This window comes from Calidris pugnax, unplaced genomic scaffold (assembly GCF_001431845.1).
Source record: "Calidris pugnax isolate Ruff unplaced genomic scaffold, ASM143184v1 scaffold103, whole genome shotgun sequence".
In the NCBI taxonomy this organism is placed as follows: domain Eukaryota; kingdom Metazoa; phylum Chordata; class Aves; order Charadriiformes; family Scolopacidae; genus Calidris; species Calidris pugnax.
Window position 1 is genome coordinate 6,182,248 of NW_015090990.1, and position 15,296 is coordinate 6,197,543.

Below are 15,296 nucleotides of genomic sequence, written 5' to 3' on the forward strand. Positions count from 1 at the left end.
TGGAGTGCCTCCTGTCAAATTAACAGTTCGTTCTTATGCTTTTAACCTTTTTGATATCGTCAAAATACGTCTAGATACATCATAAATACATTTGAATACTGGACCAGCATCGCTAAACAACTTTGTATAAATCACTAATAACCCATCTGATAGTAACAGAATCACTGAAGAAGTGAAATAATGGCCTTATGGTAAAAGAGTTATGAGGCTTTATTTCTCAGTATAAGATCCTTTCATACAGCTATCCATTGTCATTTTCAAAGCTTTAAGATATTTGAGTCTGTTACCTACTGTGACTGTAATAAAATATACCTCCTTCTGGTACAATGTGGTGCCAAATGGATAAATCCAAGCTAGCAATTAGTGAGTCGCAGTGGATGCTGAAGCCACTGTTATTTGTGTTAACCTAGTGCTCTGTCCTGTCAATTGTACCTGGTGGAGGCACACCACCTCAGGTGGCGTAAGTCTATGCTATACTTAGTATGAATGCTACTTCACTTGGCATTAGCATGGGTATTTTTGAACAGTACTGCATGCAACAGTGTAGATATAAACAAACATAAAGGTTTTCATAAGTTATTTCCTTGTGCTTGAATCTGTGGGTATAAATACGGATAAGATTCTAGTAATTCTGTTGCCAAGATCCTTTTTTTGTACAGACTGCATGACACAGTCATATTTTCTTATTTCTTATCAGAAATGTCTATTGTTATTTTAAGGTTATTTTTTTTTCAGATTGTGTCTATTAATATTTCTCTTACTCTTCAAAACCATAACTTGAGTGTAGAACAAAGCAGTTGTTGTAGTTTAACCTTTAATTATTCTGTGTAACAAAAAGGGTGATTATATGAAAGTTTCTTGCTCTAAATGTAGGATTTTGGTTGATTCTATTCTATCTTTGTACATAAGATAAGACAGGCACCTATACACTGCACAGGGCAAGTGCATTGTTCTGTCCTTGCATTGTTCTGCTGTTCCATTGTTCTATTGTCCCATTGTTAACTGTTTCAAAATTTACTGCTACCAAAGGAGCAGCAAATTCTACTGCTAATCTGCAGCAAAATCTACTGCTAAAATTCCATCTCTCAGTGGGACTGCCTATAATGATTGCATATGGCACAGGTTCTTTTTCTGTCTTTTAGTAAATCACATATTTTCATGATATAGGCCTTGTCCTTCTGGGTTTGTTCTTTTTTCCTGCCAATTGTGTTCAAGTCCATCTATCACTTTCAGCCTTTTCCCTAGTGATAGTGAAGGGATGTATTAAAAATTTGGTAATAAAGTGTCTTGAAGTTCAGTACTAGAAAACAAAATACTTCAATTTCTTCATCACAAAATATTTATTGTTATCTTGGTGGAGTAACAAATACCAATCCGTCATTCTGTATTTTCCTGTGAAATTAGCATAGTGTTTTTATCAGTTTTTATCAGTCAACCCAAACCTATCATTTTTCATAAAACCAAGGGTGCTGTCAACCCAAACCTATCATTTTTCATAAAACATTCCAAATGGAGAAGATACTGTTAGTTTATTCTGCAGATATATTGTAACTGGCAATGATGCTTCAGATGATATTACTGTATGAATGACACATAAAAGAAAATTTTCTGATGCAGATACAGTCTGAGTTGTTGACTCTGAAGTCCCACTATGATCAAAAGTATGCACTCAGGAAAATTTTCCTCTCTATGCTTCTTATTTTGTGCTCCAACCCATATCAGATTAATTCTGATGATGTTACTGATTCTGATATTATCACTACTCATGGTAGTAGTAAACCGTGTTTTAAATTGTCCCACATACTTCTCCTGTGCTTGTTCTTTTTTAAAAGTTCTGAAGTTATGTACATATTAAGTTTTACCAAAATAGATTATAGCTCTGATAATTTTTAATTGGCATCTTCTCTGCAAAAAGTAATTTGGAAGTGTAATTCGACTCTTCTTTTTTAAATACTATATGTCATTAAAATGACTGAGAATGAAGTAATTTAAATATTTTCATTGGTGATTATTAGATTAATTAGCTGCTGAAGTCTGTTTTTAAAAATGTAATCACAGGACTGTTCTGTACTAGTGGAGTATCCTCCATTTCTTATGCTGAAGCTACAATTGTTGTGCAGAAAATAATTTGTGATTCACTGAACAGTGGTAGCAAGAAGGACCAAGACTTCTGTTAGTGCCTAATAATTAAGGCATCTTTTTTGGGAACAAAATCTTTCCCTGCTAAAAGATATATATATTTTTTTTAATAGTCAATAGTGGCTAAAATGCAGAAACTGGCTTGAAATAGAGACAAGAACCTGATTTTCCCATATGAATTCCCTTGATTACCAACATTCTCTTTTTTGCTTCCTTTTGTAGTTTGCTCAGTCTTTTTACTATTTACTGCAACTATTTACTGCACAAGAGTATTATGTCAGTAGAAGAGATGGAGGATGTACCTTATTCAAACCTGTAGGCTGGTGGTTAGCAGGACCGAGTATGACCACAGTGACAATGATGCATCTATTTCTTCATTGTGTAGCAGGACGGTATGACTGCTGACTGTCTTCATTAGCCAAATCTTTCCTTTTCCTAATGGAAAGACACCTACTGGGTTATTCTATAAGGTGACAAAAATATTGGTTTGAATTCCTATAGGGAAAGTTTTAAATCATATTATCCCACATTTGAGACATGAGCTCCAGTCATTAAGGTTCCACCGTAAAAGAAAGGCTTTCTCCTCCAGATACAATATTTAAAAGAAAACAGTGTCCTCATTGCATTCTTGGAGGCACTTAATCCTGTAAATGTGTGTGGTAATTATGCTTCAGGAACCGCAAAGTGAGAGAAAGAAATGCATATTCAGTCAGGAATAAGCTAGTGCAAAGCAGTTTTGACTGGTCAAGCCTGAAACACTTGAGTATATTGAGGACCAAAATGTCTTACTCTTGCACAAGCTGAAGGTGAAAAATTGAAGAGAAATGTTTACAAATTTCAGGCACCTTCAAGAGAGACATAGCAGTTAAGCAAACACATTGTGAGCATATTTCTTATCTAATTGCCTATATTTCAAATAGATTTTAATCACAAAATTGTATTTTTAATCTTAGTCCTAGTTCCTACTCTTCACGAGATAATTCTTATCCACCATGGTTTTTGGTATAGAGGAGTGATGGCTTATTAGCACAGGACCAACACTCTTGTATTGAAAATACCTTCTTTTGCTATAGATTATTTTTAAAATTAAAAAAGTGACTACAAATAGCTTTTTGTTCAAGGCTTCATCTTTTTGTCATGCCATAATGTGCCTTGCATTTCTGCCCTCTCATGTTTTCCCATTTATATGATTCTGCTGTTGCTGAGTGTTGATCTGCCCGTCACTTCATTGCTTATACCACAAATTTAAAGAACTGAAGTTAGGAACTGCCACCAAACCATGCTAAATTAGCAGTATCCCAAATGAAAGGCACTTCAGGCATCCGTGTACTGTGAGAACACCCTCACAAGGTCGATAGATGCTATTGAGCATCTGTTCTGTGTGCTTTTGCTTTTCTCTATGTATACCCATGCAACTACATATTCACTGTGGTATAGCGCAATAAGTTGAATTTCTGCAAAGTAATTATCATTTATTAGCAAGTTTTAATTAAGTATATCAATATTTGGTAAATTCTTTTTTATAACATCCATCTTGTCCAGTATTTTGACGGAAATGTTAACTGGATTATGCCTTTCTAGAAAAAATATGTACAGTATTGTACATGCCAGTAGATTTGAATTTACAAGGAATTTTATAGAAAATTGCCTGAATTTAAACCAGAATTAATTGTGAGAACATTGTGTCCATATGAATGGCAGTGGAGAAATACAGTGTAATAAGGGAACTGGAGAACAAATCTTAAATAAAACTTTACCATGGAAGTAGGGCCATTAACAAATCTGGAGCCTCTGTGTCTGTTGTCCTATATGTAGAGGTCTGTGGACCTGAGCTGCATTACTGCTATCCAGCATAGAAGCTATAAAAATAATTTTTCCTTTTTAGATCCTTAAGTACTACAAGGAATGGTTCATATAGAAAATTTTTTAGTGCATGTATAGCTGTGTAGTGATTAGATTTCTATGCTAAGTGTAACTTCTAGGATAGTAATTACACCAAGATATACCAAGTTGCAAGATCTTTTTAAATGCCTTGAAAAATATGGGATCTCCTAATGCTGTTACAGACACCTTAATAACGTATATTTTACTTTAAGCAGTATTCAGCGCAAAAAAGCAGAGGTGCTGTGTCCTGAATGTCATTTCCTACCATTCTTACTTCTCACAGGAGTAGAACCAAGCTGGATCAGTCAAGCGGGCAGCTCTGGTGCCTTTTAGCGAGGCAGAGCATCGTGTCACCAGTTTTACCCAGGTTACCTAAGCAAGTTATACATCTATGTGTATATCCTATATAATCACTTCTTAACAGATATTGACTGGCCTGCATGCTCTTCAGCTATGATCCTGTCCCATTCATTGCAATAAAGTACAGACATGCACAGCTGCTCTCTGCTGAGTCGTGGGACTCGCGTCACAGCATGGTCAGGCAAGATCGGCAGCCCCAATATTTCTGTGGTTCAGATGCTATACTTTCCATGACATTTTAATAGTATTTTGCAGTGCATGCTACGTACCTTTCCCAATCTTGATAGTAAAGTTTTCAGGATTCTATTTTTGAAGGGTTTTCTTTCCGTTTGATGGCAGACAGGGTATGTAACATGTAAGCCATGTTTCTCATCAGAAGCTTATATAAGTCCATCTGTAAATTGTGTTGGTAATGAAAAGCTGCTTAGCTATTTTGGAAAACTTTCATACTATTGTATTTTAGCTTATAATGGAGGTAACTTGCAAATTCATAATAGTCTTGTTTTTATTTTTCACAATTTTTTTTTAGAAATGCTTTTCTTCAATACTTGTATAAGCATTTAGTTATTTTGGAGATGAATATGCAGTGCTTGAAGCACCATTAAGCATGAAATTCATTTAATTTCCACAGTCAAAGCATGTGACCATCATCTGGTTAAAAAAGCTCATACAAAACTCTTATTTGGCTGGTCAAACATTCAAAGATCAGTTCTGCTCTTACTTACGCCCACACTTAGAAGTGTAGAGGTGCAAAGAGAAAACTGATAGCAAGATCTGGCCCAATGTAGTCTTGCCATAGCTCTTTAATTTTGGACCAACAGGTCCCCAGCTTCCGTATGATTTACATCTCACCAATTAAACATTGCCATAATATTTACAACGCCATAGTTGTACAATACGGCTTTCAGTCTGGAAAATCAGTGGAGGTAAAATATACTTATTGCGTAGCTTTTTGTCTTATATTTTGCAAGGAATAATTTCTCTGATAAGTCATATTTTGATTTTAAAATATTCATTATTCAAAATCCTTTGATACTCTGAGGCTTTGGATTGTTTGTGTATTGGTCACATCATATTGGCTTATTGTGATTCATAGTGATGATATTAAGTTTTTAATACTAGAGTTAATTGGAGTTTGCTTAATTAATTTTTACAGAGAGCAGTTCCCTGCTCTGTTTCAGAAATATCCTTTCACTATTATTTTTGTGAATTAAACAGCCTTTTTAAATACCTTCTAGTGGGAGTGCTTTTGCAAATATTTCCACTGCTACTTACGATGCTTTTGCTTTCATCCAACATTCTTGCAAATATTTTCATTTATTAAATGCTCATAAATAAGTAGCTCAAAGGAATTATGAATAGCAATAAAGTACAGAGTGGACTATAATTCAGGAATCCTGTTTTTTTTACAGTAGTTTCAAACAATAATCATCACAGAATTGTTTTCTTTTGATTTACAATGTTTTGGTTTTTTGAACTGATAGAGTTATTATGCCTGACTGTATAAGCACTAGAGAGTGCCATCCAAATTCCACTTAATTATACCAGTGGAACTACAATGATATTTACCACTTTGTCAATTTTATAGGTGATATAGCTATACTGAAAAAGACTAGATAAGTTTGGATATAATATTGCCATTTAAATCACAGCACATCTCATTTTCATACTGACATCCACACAGCACTGAAAAAATAAAACAATATAATTTTCATGATTTAATATTTTCACAGGTATTTGTGAGGAAAGGAAATTAAAAGCAAAACCAAAATGGTGGTTTCTCTTGGCGCCATCTTCCTGCTTATGTCTGTTCTGCTCTTTGCTCCTTTAGTCCCTTAAATTATGATTTCAACAGCTATTTGTGGCATCCTGGCCAATCATGAAATTTCAGGCTTTGTTAAAAAAGTTAAACTAAGAGCTGAACAGCTACTGTCAGATAATCATCTTGAAAACAAACAAAGAAAAAATGTTAGAAGCTCAAAGTGGCCTGGCTGTAAGTGAAGCAGAATTGTATGAATCTATGAGATGTTGTTGAGGTTCAGAAAGTAAATATATCAAAAAACTTCCTGACCTAATCTTGGCTGCTGCTTTTTGCAATGCTGCTCTGATAGACAAGCTGCTTTCCACTTTCAGTTTCTATCTTGAAAGCTAAACTAAAATCTGTATCTCATACTGTACTGAATTGCTAAGGCATGACTGGCAAGGCTGTTGGTAGATACAATGTAAAAGATATATATATGTCTATGATGATCAATATATTGCTACTTTAGAACCATGTAAGTACTTTTGTCTCCTTACTGTCTCCTGTGAAAAGGAGATGGAGTATGCACATTTTGAGGTTTTGAAAAGTAGATTTCTCTGAGAATAATTTCCTTAGCATACTATTCAGAAAAAATCTAGCATCATAACTCTCGAAGAATGTCTAATACTTGACTCTGTTAAATCTCATAATCTGGGTGACTGAATACTTCTGAAACCTAGAGCCATGGTATAAAAAAGGTTTAAAAAGGACTTGCTATTTTATCAAATAATGTTTTGGTTTGATGATTATCTTGTTTTCTACAGGTTCATTTTTTAAAAATGCTATATACATGTTAAGTATATAGCATTGCCTAAATCCAGGTTTTGTAATGCTGGTGAGCAGAGAAGAATTTATCAGGTACAACGGTAAATTTGAGATATGTTGAGGTAAATAACTGGGACGTATACTACATACCTAACATACCAGGGTTAGCAATTAGAGGTAGTCTAGCAGGATTCCATATGTGTGAACGCTGGCAAGTCACAGTAAGTGGTAGAAGAGTCCTATGTATTAAAGCATATGGACAAAACAGAATCGGCAATAACATGGTCCATTCCCAGGTGATTTTGTGTCGAATACATAAAAATCAGTACAATATCCCTGGGTCGGTTGCTTTATGTCAGAGCGGAAGTTTGCTGTGGAAATACGTGATTGTTACTGAAAAGTTTTCCTAGCATATTGAACTTAAATGATTTGGTAAAATCTTAAGAAGTTGTATCATAAAACCTCCGTAGCTCTTTGTAATGCATACTGAATTTTATAAATATTGTATACAATGCCATACAATAAATTCATATTAAAAATAACGAATAAACAAAAAAATTATTTTTGCTGAAAATTTTTAATTTTTTCTTAGAATGATAGAATATTTACAATTGGAAGGGACCTTAAAGATCATCGAATTCCAACCCCCCCTCCGTAGGCAAGGACTTTTCTTCCCAAATGATACTGAATCATTACAGATTGAATTTATTGAATAGTTTTTATAATGTGCTTCTTCATATACTGATCAGGTTGGGCCTAAATTCATGTAATAATAGAACAGCATGCTAAGGAAATACTCTGTCACATCAACAACAGAAGAGTAACTGAATTCTCAGTGCATATAAGGCATTTAATTGTTGTGTTTCAAGTATCAGCTGCTGTTGATTCAATTTAGGACTTTTCTGTTTAGCTTAACTCCTGTGATTATTATTACAGCTCTTTAAAAGAAGCATACCAGATTTTCAGTGAGAAGAGACTTGTAAGATACAATTAACCATACATACTGGCCCCTGTTCTACTGATCATTTTCTATCTTTTCTGCCTGATCTTTTTGAGCCCTCCGTATAGTGGATATTTCTAATCTTCCATCTTGAGTTAACTGTTAGTCTTACACAATTTCAGTAATAGGAATTCATTACCCCTTCTTAAAATTAACATATGTTGATTAAACTAACTGCATAATATCCGAGTTACTGAACTCTTCATTCTCCTGTAAAGGAATGGACAGTAGGTCTTTCAAACTTAAGGTTTAACCAGTTCATAATTTTTGTTTGCTCTGCTACTACTACAGCATTCTGCTAGAAATGCTGTCCAGATTGGAATGATGCAAGCAACATTTTAAGAAAACTCTACGTAATACAGATAGTCACTTCCCAGTTTAAAAAATATTTGTATTGATATTGTATTGATAAACATTAATTTTAAACACCATATATAAATTTCTTTGGAATGTATCTTGTGTGATATTTCTGGCCTTTTCTCCAACTGATTGATTCCACTGATGTTTAAATGCTGTGGTCCTTACTTGAGGACTATAGTATTTATTCCGTACTTTCCAGTTTCTCCATTTTAGAGGCAGTATTCCACAATGACAAACTGCCCTGCATTATCTATAATTTGAATGTGTTGTAATGGGAAATTTGCTAATTATTATCTGCAGAAAAGTGTGTATCCATGTTTTTGTACATTGGACCTAGCCTCAGATGCTAAAGCTCATGCACAAACATGAGACATGAATACATAAGATGAGGTTTGCAAAGAAACATAAAGGATATGGATGTGCAAATATCACTGAAATTACGTGCATAGCACACCCTACAATGAATGTGTCCATTTGTTTGGTCTTCCTCTAAAATGCAGGCTATAGTGTACCATGGTACACAAAAATCAAAGTTAAGCCTATGTCAAAATCACAGCATGATATATTGTCAGTGTGATTTGATAAAATCAGATTGGGAGAGAAAGGAATTAATCTTCTTTTTGTTTGATGAACATAGTTAATATTGTCTGTAGTGTAAAATTCCATTAAAGTTTTATGGTACTTTCTGTATTCACATACTTATTTTGTTTACATTTCCTTTAAAAAAATATATAGAATTTTGAGCTTTTCAAACATGTTTTAAAGGAATAATGCCTCTAACTTAAGTTTTAAGTGTCAGCAAAGATGTATCTTTAATGTTACTATGAACCATCTCTCTGTCTAATATTAATTCCTTATAGACTGTATTCTAAATCTGCTTACATCATTCCCTTTTTAAAATTAGCTACTTATCAATGCAGCCATTTTACTGATGTTATACTCCACATAGTGATAACATTAGAAGAGTCATAGAATGCCATGATCAAACTACTTTTACTTATTATAGTACTCATATTTGTCTGCTGCCAACATAATGTAATGGTGTGAAAAAAAAAATTTGAAGATTTGGATTATATTATCAGTATGATTCATCAGTACAGGATTGGTTTATGACAGTACTGGTTTAAAAGCATTTGTTTTCACTTTAGTCTTCCAAAAATAAAGATTTTTGGGGGGCTTTTATGGTGATTGGACATGTATGTGTACTGTACCAAAGTAATAAGTAGTTTCAAAATGCACAATAAATTCAGAAAATGCATTGGCAAGTGAGAATGCAAAATATCAGCTACTGCTCTTAAAGTAATGTGCTGCTCTTTTGGAAATAAACAGAATTGAACTATCCTGTACAACTCATAACGTGTGTTTTCATGTCAATGATAAAAGTTTATATTCAAACCTTTTAGATTTTACAGACTTGGTAGAAAAACATTTACTTGAGACATGAAAATACATTTGTGCAGCTTGCTGTTGGTTTGGTCATGATGTTGGAAAATTATTTATATGAACACATGCTATCTGAAGTGTAATCTAAAATCCAGCCACATGATTGGAATAATTAAACAGTACAAAGTATGGAAGGCACCCATTCCTAACTTACTGAAATTTCATTTCAGAATTCTTATGTGTGGCTCAGAATAGTAGTCTAATCATTTGAGCAATTCCTTGTATGAAAATATCAAAATATTTTCAATAGGGAAAATGCATATGGTGTAGTTTCTAATCTTGTGACCTCACCTGTAGTAGAGCAATTTGGCATTAATGATTGTAGATAAGAAATTATTTTAATGTCAGAGCACGGAATTCATGCAAAATATTTTGGTATGCATTTCAAACGTGAATTTCTATTCAAAATAAATAAAATTGAAAAAAATAATTATGTGGGGTTTCATTCACAGAAATTAAATGCATCCAGTTCATCAGAGGGCAGCACAGTTGATATCGGACTACCTCCAGAAGGGGAACAGCCAGAAGCAGAACCTGAAGAATCTCTGGAGCCAGAGGCTTGTTTTACAGAAGGTAGGTAAAGCAAAATATGTGCAAGGTGATTAGACCTAACTGTTGATTTGGGCTGGATTCTATTTTTATACAAAATCAAAAAGCAGTTTTGTGATTATAGTTGCATTTTCTGTTTGTATCAGTAACTCCTTCAGAGGTACTGCCATAGATGTGCTGTTCTCATGCTCTCTCTCTCCTTGCAAGGTATTATAAGAGTTACAAAGCTTTAATTTCAACTATTGAAATGAAAATCCTTAAATAGGAGATACTTATTTACAAGCATCTAATCCAGTAATACTGCAATAAGGCAAATGACTTCTGTTCATTATGATTCCTAATAAATATTTACCTTATTCTGACATATCAAAATTTATTGTTGCACTTAGGCTGTGTGCGGAGATTCAAATGCTGTCAAGTCAGTGTAGAAGATGGAAAAGGGAAAATCTGGTGGAATCTTAGGAAAACCTGCTATAAGATTGTTGAACACAACTGGTTTGAGACCTTCATTGTCTTCATGATTCTTCTCAGCAGCGGTGCTCTGGTAAATTCAGTGTGGAACTATTGAGTCTATTTTAAGCAGCAAGAATTTATAATTACAGTTAATTATCATAGAATCCTAGAATAGAATCCTAGATAGGTTGGAAGGGATCTCAAAGATCATTCAGTTCCAACCCCCCTGCCATGGGTGGGGACACCTCCCACTAGAGCAGGTTGCTCAAAGCCCCATCCAGCCTGGCCTTATATAGCTGCAGGTGACATACCAGAATTTAATATCCAATTCATAAATGTTCTAATGTCAACATATATCAACAAGTATTTGGCAAGTATTTGTGAGATATGTAAGAGTTTGCTCGTAGGCTATGAAACAAATTGTTTGGCAAGTCCAAAATGTAGTGTTAATGGAAATAAGAAATTAGTTATATCAGACTGGTATTCACATGTCTTCATATTGATGATAATAGCTTTTTTTGTCTTATACACATTTAAAATAAACCACAGCTGAGCTAGGAACTTATCAACAGCAACGTGAATTGTTAAACTGAGATCTAAGATGCCAACATGATTCTGTCAATTTTACCAGACTGATGTGTAAATCACGTGTGCTGAGTAAGTACTGAAGTAATTAGATCCTCACAGCAGGAGCAAAATATAGTGTACTTGTGACACTTGGGTCAGTGTACAGTGATTCACTGTCAATGTAGAAATTTTCTTTTGAAAAGAGAGTTATTAATCTCTTTTCAGCATTGTTTTGTGCCTTACTGAGTATAATTTGGTTTCAATTATTAGTTCCTCAAAAATTCTGCATCATGGAGTCATTATTAAATCTCTCATATAATTTTGATACAAAGTTGTAGCTACCACAAAGGAAATCCTTACGTCAATAAGCCATTGGTACCCAGGAAAATGAATGAAAATGAGATTTGGAGAATGGTATTCAATTTTGGTAGTAAATTAAATTTGGTAGTAAATTTTGTGGATCACTGTTCAGCTCAGCTGAAAGCTTGAATATTGTGGTTGGAGCTAGATTTATGAAATTAATATGGTATGGAGTGAAAGCAAAAGTTGTACTTGATGGAAGGATATGTGCCTTATCGTCACATGTATCTTTCCAATTCAAATTCTTTGTTGGCTACTATATACCACACTGCAAATTGTGAAGACATTAAATTATCTCTTCAAAAATCTTTTTCACAGGCCTTTGAAGATATATACATAGAGCAACGTAAAACTATCAAGACCATGCTGGAATATGCTGACAAAGTTTTTACTTATATCTTCATTCTGGAAATGCTTTTAAAATGGGTGGCTTATGGCTTTCAAACCTATTTCACTAATGCGTGGTGCTGGCTGGACTTCCTGATTGTTGATGTATGTATTCTTTTTCATGGCCTGTCTGACAAGCTCTAAAAATCAGAATATTATGTTTTAAGGATAAGCTTTCTGTTCTATTCAATGGAAACTCTATTTTAAAATTGTTGCTGTGGTATGGTTTATAATTCTGTTCAGAAAAGAAAACATATTTAGATATACTTCTTACTCTAGAGATCTTTTGCTGATATTCCCAATTTTATGAAGTTGTAATGCTTTGGTGAATTGAAGCTTTTTACTATTTTTTTTTTCACAATGTGGAAAGGATATTTTTCATCCTTTTCAGTTTTTCCTGTATATGGAATTTACGTATTTCAAAGTAATTTCTTTAAAGGTTTTTAACATTCTAATCAATTACTTTAAGTGTCCTGTCACTGGGTAATACGAAAGGAAAATACTGCTCGGAACTCTCAGTTCCGTTGTACTATTGAGTACCCTTGCACTTTTCACTGCATCATATGGGTGGCCCTAAAGAGACACTTGGAGAACTGTAGATGAGCTACACTGGAATAGATTCTTAAATGATTTTCAAAAGGCTACACCACCAAGGAGCAGATGCACATTGTCTGAATGAGCTTTGTAATTTCAAGTCTAAATGCTCAACAATGTTTGCACAGTACTGGGTAGCATAAATGGAAGTCTACAGGTCTTTAACCATATAGCAGACATCCATTTCCCTTCCATACCCAATAGCCTGACTACCTCTGTTGGTGCTAATAGGGCATCTCTTAGTTCCACATATGAAATTCCCATGGAATGCAAGGTAAGAATGTGTCTCAAATCACTTATTTGCTCATTCAGAAAAGCAGCAGAATTCTATAGAAATCACTATGTATCTCCATAAAAATACAGTGGTATGACAGACCATGAAGTCTTTCTATGCAGAGCCTGGAAAACATTACAAATTTTAAATCCATACCAGCATTGCAGATCCTATGATAAAACATGGCTTGATGCACATTTAGTATTCTGTGGTTGAGCCTGCACCCTTGTAAAACATCTGTTGGCTCAATCTTCAGATATGTAAATTGCCACAACCAGTAGAGTTTTAGAGAGACACTGTGGACAGTACTTTACACTGTCATTCTGTTTATTGTATTTATCAACAGATACTTAATTCTTATTCGATCATCTGTGATTTAGTTACTTCTGTGAACTTTATTCATTTTTCGTGGCAACCTTGCCCTAGTGTGATTTTTTTCATGGAAAAAATTAATCTCAGAAGCATTTTTTTTTAATCTTTAGTCAGAGGATTGAGGTAACAAAGCAAAAAGATTAATTTGGAAATGAAAGAATTAAGAGACAACAGTAAGGATGGACGGGAAGGCCATTAAATGGAGGGAAATAGCAGATAGTTATTTTTTCTTTACTAGGGCCACTTCTTCCCAATGGTTTACTATAAATACATTTCTAAGGATTATTGATGAAAGATAATTGTATTATTTATTTTACAGCTATTCTAGTTTATTTACTCATCTGCCTGCAGACCAGACCAGCGTTATGCAAGCCAGAATTGATGAAGTGGTTAAAGGAGTCACAGGGAATGTAATGAAGTGTGGATATGCCTAACAATGAAGCTTCTGCCATTGTCTAACAAACAGTTGGTTTTCAGTCTTGATTAGTCTGGTTAAATCTGAACAGCACTGATAGCTATCGCTGTTGAATAAGATTTTCTGGACACTAGAAAGTTACATTTGACCAAAGGCCAGGTGTGGATGTGTTTTTTTGAGAGCTTTTACATTCTCATCAAGTTCTGAAGATATCATGGGAAGTCCTGACCTAAATTGACTATTCCAATTCACCCAACTTTTGGGAGTTTTCTCTTTCCATGTGACTTCACTTTCTTTAAATACCACCAAATGTTGACTGGTTTATGTGAATTTAGAAGGCATTTTTATACCATTCTACCAACATGATTTCATCAACAGGTACCTAGAATATACTTTTATTCTACTTTCTTTGACTTGAAAGATCTTTCTGCATTATAGAGGGATTCCTGGAGAAAGAGGTCCAGCCTTGAATCTTCTTGAGAAGTTCAGGGCACACATCATTCCCACCATATGTATCAAAAGGATATACAAGATGAATGAGCAATATTGCCTTTCTGTTTTTGTGTAGGTCTCTTTGGTTAGCTTAACAGCTAATGCCTTGGGCTACTCAGAACTTGGTGCGATTAAATCCCTTAGGACACTAAGAGCTTTGAGACCTCTAAGAGCCTTGTCGCGATTTGAAGGGATGAGGGTAAGACAAAATGAAAGACTCTGAAATAATGCATGCATACACAGAAACAATGCATGCAGAATAATCAACAACAAATCCATGCAGAATTGCTACACTATCATCCTATATATTTTGCATTTATCACTAACATATAAGCAAAAGGCTTCATCTGCTTATATGAATTCATGTGTTATTGCACACATTGTTACACTTGTTTAGGCTCCTTGGCCTTTGCCTTTCACCCTATTTCATATTTTCCTGGAGGGCCCAAGGATTTATCAACTGCATGGATCAATGCAATGTTACTACAAAACTGAAATTATCCCATACAAATAAGGCCTGCCATAGTCAGAACAGTTTTAAAAAAATATCTCCTCGTAAAAGTGTGTGCACATAGACACACATATATATGCACGTGTATTTCATACAAATATAGAATATCATGCATAGTCTATTGAATATCTCTTAACCTACTATTTTGTAAATATTAATTGGGACTTTCTGATGCAATTTTAAAGTTTTGTAATTGATTCCTATATTAATAGGTAAATTGGCAGTGTTCAAATACCTTCTCTCTTTCAGATTAGAACTACTGCATTCTATTTTAGGCTTTGCTAATATATCAAAGATAGAGCTGATTTTATGATTTCTGGCCTAAATTGGTTGCTTAGTGCTTTCCATATTGATTTTAAAATGTTGATTATAATCTATAGAACATTAAGAGGGCTGAAAACATATTGGAAGACTTTTGCTGACAGAGTTGGGTATATTTGAGAAGTTACTGTCTCCAGCTATTTGTTATATCAGTTACCACAGCTGAGACCCTCAGGTGGGCAACTGGGCTCTCAGTCTATTCCAGTGTAAAGTCAGACTGATTACTTTAGATCACTTTTTAGTGCACTG

The 15,296-nt window shown here is 34.3% G+C and overlaps 1 protein-coding gene across 5 annotated transcripts in view; it reads left to right on the plus strand.

The window, feature by feature from the left end:
- LOC106895130 (sodium channel protein type 2 subunit alpha) overlaps positions 1-15,296 on the plus strand; it is an 81,906-nt gene that overhangs the window by 51,354 nt on the left and 15,256 nt on the right. For all 5 annotated transcript variants that reach the window (XM_014954257.1, XM_014954258.1, XM_014954255.1 and 2 more), the window contains 4 exons: positions 10,205-10,325; positions 10,691-10,845; positions 12,000-12,173; positions 14,292-14,414. In XM_014954257.1, the coding sequence (XP_014809743.1) occupies positions 10,205-10,325; positions 10,691-10,845; positions 12,000-12,173; positions 14,292-14,414 (573 nt within the window). The remainder of the gene's footprint in view (positions 1-10,204; positions 10,326-10,690; positions 10,846-11,999; positions 12,174-14,291; positions 14,415-15,296) is intronic.